The 19,347-nt window shown below is 37.5% G+C and overlaps 3 protein-coding genes across 3 annotated transcripts; 1 reads left to right on the top strand and 2 right to left on the bottom strand.

The window, feature by feature from the left end:
• Positions 1-168: 168 nt before the first annotated feature.
• Positions 169-6,724, bottom strand: LOC148062080 (regulator of microtubule dynamics protein 3-like). Its single transcript, XM_087813204.1, has 12 exons — positions 6,197-6,724; positions 4,770-4,959; positions 4,012-4,155; positions 3,287-3,611; positions 3,101-3,203; positions 2,413-2,473; positions 2,266-2,341; positions 1,456-1,530; positions 1,289-1,387; positions 1,155-1,208; positions 1,012-1,089; positions 169-429 (listed from the first exon to the last, which is right to left on the bottom strand). Exons 1-12 carry the CDS (start codon positions 6,381-6,383, stop codon positions 379-381), a joined length of 1,443 nt encoding a protein of 480 aa, XP_087669330.1. The 5' UTR covers positions 6,384-6,724; the 3' UTR covers positions 169-378.
• Positions 6,725-8,799: 2,075 nt separating this feature from the next.
• LOC148062079 (regulator of microtubule dynamics protein 3-like) lies at positions 8,800-12,299 on the top strand. Its single transcript, XM_087812308.1, has 4 exons — positions 8,800-9,068; positions 9,930-10,113; positions 10,196-10,339; positions 11,483-12,299. Exons 1-4 carry the CDS (start codon positions 8,882-8,884, stop codon positions 11,841-11,843), a joined length of 876 nt encoding a protein of 291 aa, XP_087668434.1. The 5' UTR covers positions 8,800-8,881; the 3' UTR covers positions 11,844-12,299.
• Positions 12,300-12,411: 112 nt separating this feature from the next.
• rad51 (RAD51 recombinase) lies at positions 12,412-19,335 on the bottom strand. The gene is made up of 10 exons (XM_087812307.1): positions 19,287-19,335; positions 18,835-18,919; positions 18,050-18,187; positions 17,876-17,993; positions 17,705-17,796; positions 16,397-16,491; positions 15,644-15,757; positions 15,438-15,567; positions 15,246-15,367; positions 12,412-12,829 (listed from the first exon to the last, which is right to left on the bottom strand). The coding sequence occupies exons 2-10, from the start codon at positions 18,910-18,912 to the stop codon at positions 12,706-12,708; spliced, it is 1,011 nt and encodes a 336-aa protein (XP_087668433.1). The 5' UTR covers positions 18,913-18,919; positions 19,287-19,335; the 3' UTR covers positions 12,412-12,705.
• Between the last annotated feature and the right edge of the window lie 12 nt (positions 19,336-19,347).

Genomic DNA, 19,347 nt, shown 5'->3' with positions numbered 1-19,347 from the left:
CAGGCATTTCTTGATTTTCTGGAACTGAATATTGTTTTGATTGTTTAAGCGTTTTGTGACTCTGGTCTGGAAAAGCGCTGTACGAATAAAAATTACTTACTTACTATTCTATTAATGCACTCAAAGCTGCAGTATATTTTTTTAAACATTGTTTTTTTTCAAGGGCAGTTTTTCTTTACTGATGAAATGTTTCATGTTTGAAATGTTTATTATATATATATATATTTTCATCCACACACAAAGACACTAAATACAAAATACGTTCTATAAGTTCAATATGTTCCTCAAATAAATGCAAAAGCAAACATTAATAAAGCTCACAGTGACAAACTGATGGTGACTGACAGAAGGAGCAGCCAATCCGCTGCCTTCCTCCGTTTACTCGTTTTTGAAGCCAAGCTCGGCCTCCAGCAGAGCAGTCTCTTCATCCTGCGAACGCAGTTTAAATTAAGTCAAATCAGTGTTCTGCTTGGAACCAAACATCCTAACTGTGACGCCTTTATTTGAACAAACTGGATCGCCTCGTGATAAATGATTGGCTGATGAAGCTTTCAGGCTGCTAGAAGGCGCTCCACCCTAAATTTTGTGATTTCAAAGCACCTTCACAAAGAGTTCCACCTACAGAACGTTGTGCTCCAACTTCTCAACCACTAATGTGTTTCCAACGTGTTGTCTTGAGACAATAGGTAAAACAATGGTTTTATTAGTTTTGTAGTTAAATACGAAGAGTAAATTTAAAGGTTCTAGAGTTCTGCAGCCTATAGACACCAATGTGGCTCGAAAAAAATAATTTAAATGAATAATAAGAATTTATATAGATTTTACTTTTAAATTAGTAATCATCAGATTTATCTACTGTCATTGAAATAAGGTAATCCTGAACATTTCTAAATAGAGTAAAAAGCTCACAACTTTCCAAAGCATCATTGTCTATTAGGAATTCAACACTCCTACATCTAACACTGCGTAATATTTGAGAAAAGAATAGTTATTTTTCTGACTGTAACTTACGTGACTGTTACCGGGCAGCATCGCAGCCAGCTTCATCCACTTAGTCGCCTCAGGAAGGTTTCCCAGCTCTTTGTGACACTTTCATAGTAAGAAACACAAAGTCAGAGCACAGATAAAAAGCATCAGGACAGCTGAGGGGTCACCTTGGCAATGTAAAGCCTCACTGTCTTTGAGGACCCTGGACTCAGTTCTTCAGCCTGAGGAGAGGCAAGTAGAAACAAACACAATGCAACACACTCTCATAAAACACTGAAGCGGACGTGACAATGTTTTCTACCTTCAGGAAGTTATCGAGGGCGTCATGCAGGTCAGCAGAGGGGGGGCACGGGTACAGAGCTGCAGCGGCCTTCTTCTCTAGCCAGTCCAAAGTTGCTACCTGCCAACACACAAGTAGAAATGATGAGGAATGATTAGGCTGGGTCAAAGTTTACCTTTATTTTTTACCTGATAGCACCACCTGCCCAGCAGGAAGAAGCAAGTGGGATCATCTTTGAGGGCCAGCGCTCGATCCAAGTGTTCCTTAAACCAGAATATGAAACATTCAGTTCTTCTGGAACCGTTGATGTGGCCCTCTTGAGGTGAAGATCATGCAATAACTTGCAGATTCATTACTGGTTCAACTCTCAATATGATTATTGGATGAAGTATCGAATATGAAATAATATTTGGAGAAAATTATGCTTAACATCAGATTTCTTTCATAAATACAATATAAAATACAATTTAAAAATCATTTTACCATTTAATCTAAGGGTAAAGGTACTATCTACTATTTTGCTAAAAGATATTTGTACATGTTGTTTTTTTAACAATTAGAAAAAGGTTATTTTTATATAATTAATCTATAATTTTCACAGATTTTACTCAATGGCCACAAAAGTTGTGTCTTCTGCAAATAACACACAACGATTCATTGTTTGGTTCACGTCACACAATTTTTTATTTATAATGTGAAATATTTGTCTCAGGGTACAGATCCTTAACTCCATCCCACTTTGGTTAAGATATCAGTGTTTTGGTTAAGTATGTCAAAGTACTTTTTTCAAATCCTGAAATATACATATTGTATGATTTTTGTTTCAATTGCAGATGTTACAACACTAATCAGAAATGGCAAAGAGGTTGATCACTTAATGCTAAATGGGTTATCAATATTGTATTTAGGGTAAGACTGTGCCTATAACATGAAATATGATCATTGACTAGGTATGTTGTGAAGCACATCATGGATGTGGATGTGTACATGAGACCAACCTTGAGAATGTGACCACTCTTCATCTTGCTGTGCATGCTCTCAGGCTGTGTGATCAGAGTGCTGACCTGAGCAAACCTGCAGGAACCAAAATGTTGGTTTATTATACCAAAAACTTAACGGAACCACTAATACGCCTTCGATCTCACCATTTGTAACACTCAGCATTGAGGCCGTTTTTCTTCAGAGCATGCTCCGCCTCCTCCAGACCTGCAGAAAATACCAAGACTTGTTTAAGATGCTGTCATAAATAAAATATTTTATTGATGAAAACAGTTCTGTTTATTACCATATTTGTTGACACCATCCACCACACCGTTGAAAACGAGACACTACTTTACAACAATAAATGGACGGTTCCCTGATACTTTTTCTTTAATAGAAGTATATTGAAGAAAAGAGGAAGTAAAAATGTCTGAGATGCTAAGAAACATTTCAATGATGGATCATCAAATTACCGAAGGATTTTGATGCAGTACAGTGTTCTCTTCTTCAGGTGAAACTAGCTGACAAGACCAAGGTAAACTTACTTTCAAACTCCAGTAGTTTCATAAAAGAGGTTCCTGAATGTAAATATCTTGATATTATACAACCAAAGATAGAAATAATGCCTTTTTCTCTTTAGTTCCTTTTGCTTGGAACATGTTTTTATCATTATTATTCATAATCTTTACCTGTTTTCATGTCGTTTGTACTGTATGTTGTTACTATATTCTGAACTTTGCTGCCTCTTGTAGCACTCATTGCTACGCAACAAAATAGTTCAATCTGAACAGAATATTTGTGGGAATTTCTTTTCTGTTTCAATCAAACTCAAACAAATCAAATAATTGTTACCCTTCTGTGCGTAGGACCGCCTCTCTTGTTTGGTTTGAGCAGAGTTATACATGTCACAGTAGGCACGAGCCAGTCGCCACAGAAACTCCCGGCTATCTTCGTACTGTAGGAGCAAACAAATGAAGAAGATTGATTTAAAACATAAAAAAGCCACATCCCTGTTGCTACTCGGGTCTGATCTCACACCTCAGTTTTGTTTTCCAGCAACAGTCTGTAGCCCTCTGCCTTCAAACTGGCGCTGCCTGTATGCAGTATGTCACTCTGGGCCAGCAGCAGGGCAAGGTCTACACTGGGAGCCTCCTTCAGGTCCAGCGGAGCCTTCTCCTCGTGCTCGTCTAGATCTATGGGACCTTCATCTTCATCTTGGGAGGCTTCCTGGCGTAAGGTGAGGACGGTTGCACAGCTCTGATCCTCCTCCTCCTCCTCAGAGTCCTGCTCCGGTTGTCTCTCGCCCTCCTCTCTGTCAGTGTCTCTGTCTGTGTAGTCGGACTCGGCGTAAGCTGTGGAGTACCTGAACATACACATGTACAGTCTTGTTTCTTTTTTTTACATTAACACATCACTGTTTGGCTTCTTTTAAGGGCTGGACAATCTATTTTTAAAGCAGGGTTAGGATCTATAGGAAGCATGTGACCATATGTGAGTTGTTAATGTATTAATTTAAAATAATTTGGTAATAATGTAGTATATTTCTTAATGATGCTATACAGTAAATATTGCTATTTTCCTATTGATTTTCTTTTAAGTAGAATATAACACTCTCCACCCCCATGTCTGGGACCTGTTTTTCTCTCCTCTTACATAATCTTTTTTAAACTGTAAAGTGTATTGAGATAAGCTTAACATTTTAAAATTGTAATCTACACAAAACGACGACACAGATGTGTGTTGGTTGTGTTTTCTTGACATACCCTCCTTCGCTAGTTTCTTCGAAAGTGCTGGCTACGCCCTGGCTGGCAGTGAAGTAAATAGAACTGGAGCCATTGGAGTCAGTTCGCTCTCTGTGGATGAAGTGACGCCGTCGCCGGCCTCTCTGGCTTTCATCGACACCCTTTCTGTGTCGGGTGACAAACAGTAACAGGTCACTCAGGGTTTCCTTTGTTCCACAGGCCAGTGCACGTTTCATAATGAACACAACTATACATATAACAGTATCTAAAGGAAATGGTGTGGATAAAATGTCCAAATTTAAAATAAATATAAACATTGCTGGTAATGTTAGGTAGGACTTGATATTGAAGGTCAACCATGAACATATAAATACAATTTCAGCCAAAATATGATTTATTCTATTATGTTGGCATACACTGACCTTGTAATAATTTATTTAACTCTTTCAAAACCAGGCCTGTTGACTAGGGGTGTGTGTTGGAAAGAATCTAGCAATGATGTGTGTCACGAAACAAGGGCACGATACCGTATGTTGTAACACTGTAGGAGCCAAAGAAAATTCAATAATACTAATAATTCTATTTATTTTAATTGATATATTACATTTTAATATATTGATAAAGTATTATGTAAAAATATGATCCTGATATATCGCCAGAAATATTTGATCACACCTCAACTGTTGATATTGCAACTCATGACTCTTTTGTGAATAAACTACAATGTCTATTCTTTTATAAACGTATATGTCCTCTCTCTGGCTAAAACTGAATCTTACTTGACATCCTGAATGATCTGAGCAGCAATATCCTGCAGGCCGCCTCTCAGCTCGGCCACCTCAGACCTCAGCGTGGACACACAGTTCAGAACCTGGTCGAGTTGGTTTCTGATTCCCATTTGCTGCTCTGGAGAAAGACCCTGGACCGCAGCCTCCACTGCTGCCAGCGCCTGCTGCTGAGCCTCTGCTTCTACGAGCACAAATCCATAATCAGTCATAGTCGATCGCTGTGTAATGTCAGCATTATATTCAGCAAAAATATAATGGCATGGCCTGAGTCTGTATTAAAAGTAGCCCTGGGCAGTTTTCTCTACAACAAGGTGGTCCCATTTAGTTTGTTTGACTCTTTTTTTTTCACTTGACATCTTTACATGTCAAGAGCCACATGATGAAATCCTGTCTTTATTTAAAAATAAAACTCAGGTTGGACTTGTATAAATGGGGCTGTGTGTACTATACTATATATGACAATACATGGGAAACAATAACATATATTGTGATACTGTGGAAACAATTATATATGTTGTGTTGACACTGGCAATTTAGGATTCTGATATTTTTAGTATTGCCGAGGACTTTCAGACCACGAGTCTTGATGAAGTCTTAGCTGATTGAATTTGTTTTGAAAACCAAAATATGTCCAAACATCAGCTTTAAAAGCAGCTTGAGTCGACTGTATCCTCTCATCCTCAGTCATTTTGGAAGGTAATTAGTCCTTTAGCTGCGAAGGATGTAATGACTGCTGTCATCTAGCAGCCTCTAGTTAAATTGCATAACAAAAATGAACAAACTTTGAATTGAATTAAAAAATATATGTATATCAAATTATTGTATTTTAAACACACTTAATTGAAATTTTAAATCATAAAATAACTACGATAAAATGTGATTTGAAGTTTTCAATGATTTCATTTGTTTTGAGAATCAAAATATTTCCAGACTTTGAGTAAGTCATTTTTAAGTAAGTAATTTTTATTTGTATAGCGCTTTTCTAGACCAGGGTCACAAAGCGCTTAAACAATCAAAACAATATTCAATAAAGTATACATTTTAAAGATCAAGATAAAACTGATAATACAACAGGATAGCCGACTGTATCCTCTTGTCCTCAGTCAATGTGGCTTTTCAAGGTTCCTTTACCTGCGGAACGTGTAACGACTCCTGCCATCTACCGAAATATATTATTACAGTATTGTGAGGGGGAAAAACACAACAGTATAGATATTTACTGTCACCCATAGCAATAAACAACACAGCAGAAGGTAAACAATTTAGTTTCACTTTCTGTATCAAATGGGGACCCCTCCATTAATCTAAAGAAAAAGGGCCATCAGAATAGAGTCAAAAACATGTTTTGATGGAACCAACAGGGATGTCTCACAAACTGACAGAGCTTTAACTTGAAACCGTTACAATCCCACACCTACCCTGAGCGTCCAGAGCGCCCTGCAGCAAGGCAGCGGCGTCGAAAGGTCGAGGGTTCGTCTCCAGCATCAGTCTCTGGCGCCTCCTCCTCCTCATCTCCCGGTACATGAAGAAGGCGATGAGACCCAGACCCGCCGCGGCACCGACCGCTAGCCCGACCACCCTGGTCCTCATGGCGGCGTCAAGCATTTCTCCCGAAACGTGTGGACGACTCCAGGTGCACCGTGTTGTGGATCAAAGCGCATGTGCGTCTCCAGCGCGTCTACATCACCGCTTTAATGTTTCTTTTTTATCTCGTTTTGTCACCAAGGAGCTCGAAATATGTCACGAGTGACGCAACACTACCTCCACCACTGTGCCCACTTCATGGCGTCGCCATGTTCTCGCATGTTCAGTCACGTTACCAGATGAGATCCGTTTAAGAATGTGTCGTTTTTTCCAGAGAATTGTAGATTCTTTTAAAAAACCTCGTAGACACCTACAGTCGCTGCATCACTTGATGTCGAGGCTGAAGAGTCGAGCAGAGAAACAACTTCCGCTTTCACCTGTCAAAATAGCAGCATGGCGATTAAAATCGCGAGGTTCAAGCGAATCCGTTTCACAATCTAATGAGCGGATGATAATATGATTTAATATAATTAATAAAAAATTTTTTTTAATGTATTATTATTATTTTTGTTGAGGTCGTACTTTTATTTGTCACAGTGTGTATGCGTTGCTGCCATCTAGCGTTTAGGGGATGAATTGAAACTCAATTTAATTAGGAATCCGATTTAATAGAAACACAATAAGTACCGTGTCGTGTTGTTCTACGATATGATACCAAATTAATGCATTAACAAATGCAAAGCTACGCGAACTCATGAATGTATTTCACGTTTTTATTTGTTCAGGCTTTTCCTTGATTTTCTGGAACTCCTGTTGTGTTATCAGTTTTTATCTTGATCTTTAAAGTATATACTTTATTGAATATTGATTTGATTGTTTAAGTGCTTTGTGACCCTGGTCTGGAAAAGCGCTATACAAATAAAAATTACTTACTTACTGACTTACTTTATCAAAAGGAAACAAATAAACCTTGATTGTTTCATTGTATGTCTTTCGGTGACAATAATTTAAGTCAAAACTTTTAAATGGTGGTTGCAAAATAACATTATATGATCAACAGGATTTATTTCTATGATCCATCTCTATGTACTTTTGCTACAGGGTGGTAGAAAAATGGCATATTGCATAGAGATTTGGGAGATTCTTTTTATGATTAAAACGTGAAGTTATGTAAATCCGTATTTTTGTGCTGTAAGTTTATAGTTTATATGAAGATTGAACTAAATCAAATACAAAACAAACCAATTATTAAAGAATCACTTTGTGAGGTTCATTTTATATGGATACAATTAAATATTTTGAATAGATTTAAATATTGAAACAACAGCACTTTATTTTAAAATAGTTTAATTTTTCTTTCATAGTATTGTTATGGACATGCGATATTCACAAGAAAGAGGGGGAATGGACAAGTGTAAAACAAATATATAAATACATAAGTTGTACTTTAATTTGAACCACAAATGAGTAACTATATAAATACATTTTGAATTTAGTTCGTAAGAACGCAGGTTATTTGTTGGGCTATTCATACTGATATCTTGTGCACTGTTGTTTTTGTACTTTTTAAAAATCAAGGGTTACCTTAAAGATCAAAAAACTATTTGAACACAATCGCTGTCTGTTTTCATGTCTTTACAAGAAGGAGCTGTCCCGCCTGCAGTTAATTCAGAATTCTGCAGCGAGAATTCTAACCTGCTCAAGTAGAAGAACTCACATTTCTCCGATCCTTAAAACTCTTCACTGGCTTCCAGTTTCTTTCAGGATCAACTTTAAAATTCTGGTTCTTACTTTCAGATCTATTCATGGTCAGGCTCCTCCTTACATCACTGATCTGATCCAGCCTTACACCCCAGCTCGGGCTCTGAGGTCTGTGGATCAGAATCTACTTATGGTTCCTCGCACACGGTTCAGGACCAGAGGAGAGAAATCCTTCCAGACTGTTGCTCCTAAGCTTTGGAACGATCTTCCTCTCTCTTTGCGCTTGATGGATCTACTGACTCCTTTAAGAAACATCTTAAGATGTTTTTATTTGTTCAGGCTTTTCTGGAACTCCTGTTGTGTTATCAGTTTTATCTTGCCCTTTAAAGTATATACTTTATTGAATATTGTTTTGATTGTTTAAGTGCTTTGTGACCCTGGTCTGGAAAAGCGCTATACAAATAAAAATTACTTACTTACTTACTTACAGCACATACAACCCCCATCTAAATGTATTGTGCAATTCTTTCGAATGTGTCCTGGTTTTGTAGAAGTTATCAAAGCATAGAAAAAATAATGACTCCATGATGTGTCTGGATCCAAAACTCAACGACAATGGCTTTAGGATGAGTCATGATTATCAATATTATAGTCAAAGATGGATCAAAGGAGGTGAAACAGGTTAGCAGCAGAAAGAAAGCCATCAAAGGCGATGAAGATAGTTAAAAGTGAGAGGCAGTTATTCATCCTGAACGTGGACCCCTAGTGGAGGTCATCGGTTGTATAGAAAGTGAAGCTATGCTTCTGAACTGGGTTCACTTTGACCAAAGGAACTATAGTAGTGGTTAGGAAGGAAAAAACGTCAACTTGTGGGACACATGATCCTCTCAAGGACCTCATTGGTCGGACTGGCAGTCGGAGCCACCGCAGGTCTGAGTCTAGTGGCCTTCATTCTCTACCGGGAGTGCAACAGGAGGGGTCGTAGAAATAGGTCAAGCAGGACTGCAAAAGTGTTTGGCTGGGATTGTTGGAATCGCACACCATGGGACAAGTACCAAACTCAGGGTATTTACCAAAAATATATTTCATTTTTATCCGTTGTTTATTTCTCATCTCAATCTCATCTTGTCATTAATATACAACAATAAAAATGTTGGATACATTATATTATATTCAATACTATAATCTAACAATTTACAACAATAACCTAACATTTAAAACCGGGATAGAATAATTTCCAACTTTTATTATTATCAACTTTAATTAAATATTTTCAACTCATAGAAAACCATTTTCTACTATAATCAAACATTTTTCAACTGTTTATAAAACAATTTATAATTGTAACCAAGACATTCTAAACTGTGATCACTAATTTAACTATAATCAAATTATTATTTCAAGTTTTTTTTATAATTAATTAATTATATTACTTATTATAAATACTCATTATCACTATGTATATATTTTTAAGTGTGATCAAACTATTTTTTAATTGTAAACAAACAATTTCTAACCAATCAAATCATTTTAAACTGATCAAACTTGTTTTTTTTAGAGATTGGAGCAGACAGAATAACATTATTTATTTCTGCCACTTTTTCATTCTTATTTATTTCACTGAATTAAAATTTACTTCAGACTAAATTGATGTTTTTTTAGTGATACTTCTCATTACTGACATTGTCTGTCACGTGAGTCATTTAAATTTTCCCAATCGAAGGTTTGTGGAGGTGGAATAATTTTATATTCCTATGAACCTTTATGAGGATTTGTTCAGATCCATCTGAGAACAAATGGTGTGATAATTATGATCCATCAGACAGTGGAACCTTTCCCCTTAGAAAACATTTGAATGTAGTTTTAAATCCACAAGAATGTAGAATTGAGCTTGATGTCAGAATCAGACTTGTGACCTCCGTGCAGACGCCGACCTGCAGGTTCTTCCCTCAGTGGAGGCTGTGGTCCAGGGTCTGTCGCCCGCTCAACAGCTTGAACTCCGCAATCAGCTGGACCAGGTCCGAAACTTTGTGTCCACACTGAGACTGGAGGTGGCCGAGCTGAGTCGTGGACTTCAAAACATCGCCACTCAGATAATCCAGGACGTGAGGTGAGTCATCAGCCAGTGTCGCCTCACGGACTCTGACTGGAGGTGCAATGGGTGGTCTGACCTGTCACAATTTATCATTTAGAAAGGGTGTGGGGGAGAACCATAGGGGGCCCCGCTGGCCTCACCTTGTCCACAGAGAACAAGAGGACTCCTCTGGCTCCAGTTCCTCCAACCTGACTGCCAGTAGAGCAGTAGCCAGCACATTCACAAATAAGATTAATAGATGGTACGTCTTGTTTTCATTCTATCTCAATATTGTCTTATATTTGTGTTTTTCTTTCTTTACCAAACAAATTCCTTTCCCTCAACATTAGTTTTACTCTTATTGTTGACATCCCTGATATATGTATCTATTCTCATCTTAAACAAGGGCTTCTTTATAGGTCACCATATCAACATTAATCTACTTTGATTTTGTAAAAAAAAATGTCTGGCGACACATTAATGACCTGGCTGGTCGCATTTGGCCCCCAAGCCACTCAAAATGAGAGAGGGGGAAAAGGGGAGACAAATGTGGTCTAGATTCACCAGTTGTACCCGTGACTTATTTTTGTACATGGTTTGATTTAGTTTTCATTTCAAATATATTTAGTCCCTATTTGGGAGAGTAAAGGAAATTCAGTTAAAGTTGACTAGCTGGACCAACAAACTGGGGGTTCATGTGGACAACTGACCATATCTAAATAAATACAAAAGTTCTGATCTAGACTCGAGCTTTTGGAGCTGGACTGGAGGGTGAGCGGGGACACACACATAGTCCATGTTTTTCAGAATCAAACCAGGAGTTTCCTTCAACCACAGATTTGTTTGGTCATACAAGTCTGAGTCCGTGTCTTCAGTCAAAATGACAATGAGTTTATGTGATGTCGTCTTTTAACTGTATTTGTTATATCGTTTTGAATACCATTTCAACTGTTTTCTTTAATGTTATTTTACTGTGCTCGTTTTAATTCCTCACTGATTCGATCTTGTTTTTATCATTTTAATGTTGTGCCGTTACTAATGTAGTTTCAGTTTTAACTGAATTATTCTTCAGAATTCTGGTATAAATTAACCTGCTATATAAATAAACATTATTATTGCCGATTAAACTTTAGATTCAGAGTAACTTCTGTGTGTCGTTACTGTAAATCACGTGTGTCAAATTATTGTTCATGTTGACCTCTGAAAATGCCAGTGTTTAAATTAAAGTAAAATACTTTTACAGAGACTTCCAATAAGAGTGAACATGATGTACTGTACAAGTATAGAAATGTTCATTTAAGGAGAACCAACTGAGATAACAAAGAAAGACGGAGCCCAGTTGAGACAGTGTAGTAAATAAACGATTTTAGAACAAAAAGTCTATGAAAGGTTTTCTGTCTTTCAGCTACTCTGCTGTATACGCTGACTCGAACTCGGACAATGACACAGACGGCGAGGAACTGGAGACTGAGGCGGACGCGGATGTTCAAATGCAGCAGGGAATGATGGCAATACAAACAGATGACATTGAGATGAAACCACAGGTGACATGGTTGGGGGTTGAGAGAAAATTAGAGATGGTCCTGGAAGATGTTGGACTTCCATGCTCCTCCTCTCAAGTTCTCCACAATCAGCCACTGATGCAGAAAGAGCAGACCAGTCCAGCGAGGGTGCTGAGGATGCTAGTCAAGGACCCAAAAGCAGACACGAGTCTCCTGCTGGCTCACAGTCGAGCTGCTCGACTGTGGGACAAAAACTCCAACTGATTTAGGCACTATTTAGGCGCTGACATCCACATTGATCTGAGGCCGATAGAGAAACTCAGGAACAAAACATCTTTTGTGATAAAAACAATTCCGCATTCTTCATGTCCTTGACATTTTTCAAATGCTTTAAAGGTCATCAAACCTGGTAGTCGAGCAACTAAAGCTGGGTTGGCAGCGTTTTCTGTCAACATCTGAGGCATTACTCTGCAAATTAAGGTTTACACATCGTGAAACTAAAAATCTTACAGCTTAGTTTTGAGCATCAAGTAGGACATAATTTCTTCTTTAAATGTAAACATTCATGTGTCAGACAACCCAAGATCACAAAAGAGATTCAATGAAATTAATTCATATTGTGCATTTTACTGGAAATAGATATTAGCTTAACAGCCGTTCTTTTGTGTCAAGGCTTGTATGTGACCCCTGTTAATGTCTTGAATAAAAGCTAAACACTGATGTTTTTGTGAGTTTCTCAACAAGTGATTAGGCTGGCGCCACCTGCAGAATATTGCTTTGCAAAGTTTGCTCCCACAAATCAAGCAAAGAAAGTTACAATAGATCAGACTGATAAAGCAATTCCTCTTATAACAAGTACACATTAATCCAAGTGAGAACTTTGAACAAAAGACTTACTGATAAGTTTAATTAACACACTCATGAAAGGAAGCGCTGGAAGAAGGTCAGCGTAGGAAAAACAAAAGACACAGTCAACACTGAAATAAAGATTAAAAATAAGATATAATACAAGGTGGTTTTATCATTTACCGAGACTCAAACACCGAGACCTCAGCAGTGGCAGTTCTGTCCTGGCGTGTGAATGTTACGGGAGCCCAGGGATTGAAACCCATGCACGGGGCCGCCATCAGTCCTTGGCGTCTCCCACTCCATCAGCATTGATGGCAAACATGGCTTCAGCCTCTGGTAGGCAGGGGGAGTCGTAGATTTTACAGATCCTGGTTTCTCCTCGACCCTTCCTCAGGTACAAACTGTGGGCGACAATACAGCCAGATCATTATCGATCATTGAGGAGAGGAAACACATGAGACCAGTTGAGTTCTTTATCTCCAGATGTTCCACCTGCTAATGTAAAAAACATTTGGATACCTGGATAAATAAAGTATAAATAAATAAATAAAGGAAGAAGACATTCTATAGGTTTGGCACAACAAGCAAAGCATGGCGTAAATCCATGAAGGATGGATTGGTAGATCCACCCGTTTGTAACGTTACAAAACAGCAGTCTCTTTATTGCTGGAGTACTCTGAGCAAGAATAAGCAACTCCAGCGAAACTTTCTTATTTGTTTTAAGGACATTCATTTCTCTATTGCTTCAGTGAAGTCCTCTCCTCACAATCAGCCCCTCCCCACCTGCACATGTAGCTAAAAAATAAGAAGATGAGCAAGAAACTAGAGAAAGAAATTCATTTAGTCCCAGTTCAGAAAATAAACAAACATAACTTCTGATTTTAGAAAGACAAGGTTGACCAAAGGACCATAGGATAACAGTAGAATAATAACTTTTTCTTGACAATGTGTGTTAAGGCGTCTTAAAATTGCACATGAAGAAGGGCTGCTGAATTAAAGAGTGACATCCAGACATAAGTGAGACTAGAGAGGCACACTGGTAAATTGAACTTCACTAGATTCATCAATATTTTACCATGTTTAGACTCTGAGGGAAGACATTTTAAATGAACATTGTAGATTGAATTAAGGGATATATCATGTATCCTGCAATTTTATAGACATCTTTCCAAATATAGTATTATATTTTGTCAAAGATTAATCCCGAAAATTCTGTTTTTTTACTTTATTTCTTGAATTTACTAGTTAGAACTTATAGTTTGATGACTTGTATGAATAGAAAAATAAGTACTTCTACTTTCTAACAAAAAATAACAATGACATAACTTTATATATAACACAATTGTGGTGGTGAGGTGGCGGGCCCAACAGCATATTCATGTTTTGGAACCACTCATGCAACCAATATTAAACCAGGGTTTGCCGCTGATGCTATTCACTAGCAAATTAATTTGAAATCATAAATATAAATACAAACAAAAAAAAATAGATTTTAAATACACTTTAGAGATAAGAATATATAAACTTTTTTAAGACAAAGAAGAAAAAAAAGGATATATACAAGCCAAACAGCATTTAATAATAAACTGGCAAAAACCCCAAATGTTTTCTCATGATTTAAGGTCAATTTCTGTTTAAGAAATAATCTATCCAAAGAAACTTCCCCTCACACCAAGGGGCCTCAAGTATTAACGATAGAAAAATACTTCCTAATAAAACCTGATGTCTGCCGTTCTCCAGAAAATACTCCATGCCTTGAAATATTCACATGTAGAATCTGTGCTCACGTACTGTATAACAGATATTTAGAGCACAGATATTTACAGATCAGAAATCTCCCTTTTCCACACCTTTCCAAGCTAGCATCTGAGATTCCAGGCAGCCTGATCATTATACACCTCATGTTTCTTAACAGCTACTTAAGAACTTCTTAAGAGCCACAGTAGGTGATGAAGAGTTAAGGGGTAAAGAACAAGGGTCTCATGTACCAAGAAGTTTGTGGATTTTCTCCACTCAAATCAAGAAAATGTTGCAGGTACAAAAATATTCAGATGTATGTATCGACAGTTCCTTCGTACATCCCAATCAACAAAGAATGAATCGCAGACTTGTTCGTCCCTTTCCACTGCCATAATGAACATATTTAAATCATATTTAAATGAACCAGAGTCCAAGATATTTCTCTCTGCGATCAGAAAAACAAATTAAACATGAATTTAAACTGGATTTACAGATTATATTCGTTCATTTAAAACATTTCTGACATTGATCACATGCTTAAATTTAAATTAGTGCAGACGAGCTCCGGTGTTAATCAGTTTGATAAAACGGACGTGATGTTGTTTCACAATAACGTCTGTGACTCTCGTAGAGAAGACTTGAAGCATCAGACGCTGATCATTTTGTTTGTCATATTATAAAACTATGATAATCCCTTTACATTTTTTCTGAATAGCATTAAATAGCGGATTCAAATATTCATTATAAAATTAATCAATGTTGTCTTAATAAAAAAAGATCATCCGTTTGTGAATAATTTAATATCCACTCGTGTAACTACAAACATGTGTGCGTGTTAATTTTTGATAAATATTGATCGTTAATGTGTCTCTAACCTGAACATGTCAACATGACTAGTGAGGCTGACATGCACCTGAGCAGTAAATAAGGACGTACGCCACATTATAAATTGTCAGGAACTTTTTAACGCCCTTTTCATTATTGATACTTATGGACTTTTGTTTGGAAAAGTATGTCCACGAGGTTTGTGCGTACGACCTTGGCCCTTTGACATGAGGCCCAAGGCCTCCTACTAACCGTGTGGTTGAGGCGTGAGCCATTATGTTGCCACCGATGGGCTTCTTGGGATCCGCAGAGAACATGGCCGCCCCGTCTACCTGCGCCACAACCTGATTTGTGATTACCACAGCAACACCAAACTGGGGGGTAAAAAACAAAAAAGGTTAAAGGACAGAAATCATTGGACTTCAACAGCAGCTGTCCACTCACCTCATCTGCTAGTCTAAGCAACATTCGGAGGAATCTTCCCAAGTGTCCTTGTCTGGCTGACAACTCCCCTCTGCCAGAGTAGTCTGTCCTGTAGAGAGCTGTGGCACTGTCCACAATCAGCAGAGCATACCTAACACACACACACACACACACACAAATAACCTTTCACATCTCCACCTAGGGACATGAAGTTCCGTGTTACTTACCTGGACTCCGCCATCATGGCAGAAGCTTGATACAAAAGCTGGGTCTGATGATCAGTGTTGAAGGCTCGTGCATACGCTACATTGTCCAGGACATCACTGCCGACTAGCCCGTATCTATGCACAGACAGAGAATGGTAAACAATATGACAGAAGTTCATCTTATTACCATCTTGTTTCCAGGCAGGTATAACAAGAAACTGACCGAACAAGAGCTTTTTCCAAAAAAATACACATGCTGTATGTTGTAACTGTGCAGAGAATCAACAGAGGAATCAAGGCAGCAGTTTTAAGGTTCCGACACTGGTGGGAGCCAGAAACAATGTTTTCAATCTAAGTAGTGATGAAAGATCATACACGGACCAGCAAAGACAACAGGAAAAAACCCTGTATAAATTGGAAAGTTTATGAATTCATAAGCCTTGGAAACATATTAGTTTCTGACAGAATTTAGGTAAAAGGGTCCTAGTCAAAGACAATCTGTGAAACACATGAGCGCATAATTGTTTAGTTAGCCTCACTTAGAACAAAGTGTTTACATTCAGTACTTCTTATTGTAACTAAAGTGATATACTGTACTTTTGAATGTATACAAAATATCCTGCCAATTTCAACCTAAAAAAAATAGACCCATTACACAAGTGATTTCTTAAACATTTGATCTGGCAATGTCAGATAGCATCAGCGGCTTAATATTGGTTACAAGAGTGGTTCCCAAACAAAAATGTTTACCAATTTCAGGGACTATGGACTTACCTCTCAGCTACAGCAAGCAGTCTCTCAGGTCTAAACGTGCCTTCGGTGTCAATGTACATGGCTTTACCTTCTCCACCTCCCTGATCAATCGGCAGCTGTAGAAGCACATTTGGAAAGTAAAAATGCAGTCCCTGTCTCAGATTACCTCAACCCTACACATCGACATTTTTCAGAGATAAATTGTGTTTCATTCACAGCTGCTTTGTTTCAGTTTCAATTAATTGATGGCGAGAAGAATAACTGTATAAAGAACTGACTCAAAAATATTAAAAAATCTTTCAGTGGTAACCGCATATTAGTCAGATTGGGTTAAACTGCACAAGCAGTTTGCAATTATTTTTTGTATTTATATCAATGTGTGCTAAACATGAGAAAAATTACGAAATAAACTAAATATTTCTGAAAATGGTTATGAAACAAGTTCGAGAAAATGTTTTGTGTAGAAAGATGGGAATCAATTTCAATGGAAGCTAAATCAGTGTGTATCGTGAGGTATGAAATATCCACAAAATGTGAGTAGCCTTGCATAAAATACAAAATGAAAAGTTTAAGTTGATGTTAAAATTTGACATTTTGACTACATAAAAAAAATGAATGCCGTCAATATTTGTCGTGCATGTTTTTCTCTTTGAATGTTATTGTAGATGGTCCCATATCCAATGTCTCCGCTAAAGCAACTTTTTGGCGACGTTTCTTCAAGAGAAATAACGGTGTAATCCATAAAAACTGTGACAGTGACTTGAATCTGTTTCTTTTGTTTCAATGCACATTAACTTGCTTATTTAAATCTGGAAATATTGCGCTAACTTTACTTAAGTGGCAGACATTCTGTGTTTTGCTGCATGTTATATGACTAGGTTTAAATTGGAACATAGACATAGTCACATGACTTAAGATACATTTTTCCAATGCAACTTAACCTTAATTTGTTTATCTTGCCTCCAGTTAGCTAGCAAGCTGCAAACAATTAATATCTCATAATATAACTAAACTTTTATTAGCAGGTGTACTCACGTTGCAGCAGGCATCAACTGATAATGTGAAGTTATTAGCAACCACATAATGTCTGATAGGACACACATTTTTTTAGGCCATATTTTTGACCTCATACAATTATAGAACAATAATGGATTATTAGACAATTCACGATTACAGCCCTACTTTATTATATATTATGTTTGTTTTTAAGGTTCCATTTTTGAATACATTGAAAGTGGAAAAGAAAAGGCATCACCAAATGTATTCAGTCATATAACACTGAACACAAATGACAAGTATTTCTAAAAAATGAATAAAATCCCAATATACCTGACATGTGACTGCTAGTGTGTGGCATAGCTGCGTTTTCCCCGTCCTGAACTCTCCAAACATTTCAGTAATGGAACCCGTTTCAATTCCTCCTGCACAACACAGTGAGCAAAGGGATTTATCTTGTTCTCTTCATGTTCCCTTCCATAAGAAGTAAAAAGAACTTCATACCCTGTAGGAGTTTATCAAGTTCTTTGGAACCTGTAGAGACCTGAATGATTTCCGCCCTTCTCTGGTGAAACTCTGTAGCAGTGGTAAAGCCCATGGGCACAAGCTTTGCAGCTTCCCCCTGCCAACAAATATAAACGTTAATATTGAACGTGGCTCCCACATTCACCAACTCACCAGAATTTTATCAGCTTTGGTCTCACTGATACCCTTGATGTTGAGCAGCTCCTTCTTGGGGGCATAAGCTACCGCCTCAATTGTGTGGAACCCTGCATCTTCCAGTTTCTTGATGTCACCGCTACCGATTCCACATTGCTGTAAAATCGATTAAGGAGAGTTAACACAAGCAATCTTGAGATTTCTTTGGTCATATTTTAAAACATCCTATAAAATGTTATACATTATATGATTGAAACAGCATTCTATAACCTGCTACATAACACACATGCATTGTCTTATATACAGTCCATAAAGATTGGCAAAAGCACACTTCTCTGCGTATTGGAGCTATACACCATTACAATGGATTTAAATGAAAGGAACAAGATGTGCTTTAACTGAAGACTTTCATCGTATGTGAGGGCGACAACATCCTAATCAGGTGAACAGTGTAGGAATTAAAACAGTTTCTAAATGTTCTTCCCACCTTGAAAGAGACCAAAAGTAGTGGAACAAACTTAACAATCATAAGTCTGCAGTTAAAGCATATCTTGTTCCTTTAATTTTAAATCCATTGTATTGGTGTATAGATCCAATAAGCAGAGAATTAACCCAATGTGCCAATATTTATGGAGCCGACTGTGTAGCATACCTAACATTGAAAACTATAAACAATACTTTTAGTTGTATAGATACGTTTCTGGTATTTCTTAAAGGTTGACGGAGTCCCAGCAAATCAATTTTATTGCCATTACCAACATATATATGTAGCCATCACACAAATCAATCGACCAAATATGCACCTCTAGTCGGGAAAGTGGCTGCGGACCAAAACTTTCCTCCTCTTCCACTTCCACCTGGGCTTCACTCCTCATTGCCATGATCAAACTATGGGGGAGAAACGTGTCATTTATAAACACAAGAAAAGCGATCAAACTAATGAACATGTGTACTGTGCAGGCATCTTCAAAACAAGTCATCTTGTGACTTGAGCTATGTTTCTAGTTAAATATTTATTTGTTACCTGTAATCGACTTGTCATGTCATCCACTAATGAAAAATAATAAAAATGACGTTACTGTTGTGTTGTGATAATGTCCTACTCAGCCGTTACTTTACTTGAGGAAATTAAAGGAAATTAAAGAATATACATAACGCCATAGCTTCGACAACAATACATGACTGTTTTGTCTGTAAATTACAACGAAGAATTAAAGTTATTGAGGGAAATTGTGAAGGTTACGTGTCTAAATACCTGCTGGTTCCTTCTTGCTCCTGCACAGCGGAAGTTTGATATCTGAAACTCCCGCGCACTC

Source organism: Callionymus lyra, chromosome 17 (genome assembly GCF_982586985.1).
Source record: "Callionymus lyra chromosome 17, fCalLyr1.hap1.1, whole genome shotgun sequence".
NCBI lineage: Eukaryota > Metazoa > Chordata > Actinopteri > Syngnathiformes > Callionymidae > Callionymus > Callionymus lyra.
This window is presented reverse-complemented; position numbering and strand designations above follow the sequence as displayed.

Bases quoted from the DNA above. Each gene is read 5' to 3' on its own strand.
- LOC148062080 (XM_087813204.1), bottom strand. From the start codon at position 6,383: ATGCTTGACGCCGCCATGAGGACCAGGGTGGTCGGGCTAGCGGTCGGT. The intron at 2,474-3,100 runs GTAACAATTATT...TATTTTCTGCAG, and splicing joins GCGGTCCTACGCACAGAAGG to GTCTGGAGGAGGCGGAGCAT. The intron at 430-1,011 runs GTAAGTTACAGT...CTGCGTTCGCAG, and splicing joins TGCTGCCCGGTAACAGTCAC to GATGAAGAGACTGCTCTGCT.
- LOC148062079 (XM_087812308.1), top strand. From the start codon at position 8,882: ATGATCCTCTCAAGGACCTCATTGGTCGGACTGGCAGTCGGAGCCACC. The intron at 10,114-10,195 runs GTGAGTCATCAG...TTTATCATTTAG, and splicing joins CAGATAATCCAGGACGTGAG to AAAGGGTGTGGGGGAGAACC. The intron at 10,340-11,482 runs GTACGTCTTGTT...TCTGTCTTTCAG, and splicing joins ACAAATAAGATTAATAGATG to CTACTCTGCTGTATACGCTG.
- rad51 (XM_087812307.1), bottom strand. From the start codon at position 18,912: ATGGCAATGAGGAGTGAAGCCCAGGTGGAAGTGGAAGAGGAGGAAAGT. The intron at 17,994-18,049 runs GTGAGTTGGTGA...ATTTGTTGGCAG, and splicing joins CCAAAGCTGATAAAATTCTG to GGGGAAGCTGCAAAGCTTGT. The intron at 12,830-15,245 runs GTTAGTAGGAGG...TGTCGCCCACAG, and splicing joins GCTCACGCCTCAACCACACG to TTTGTACCTGAGGAAGGGTC.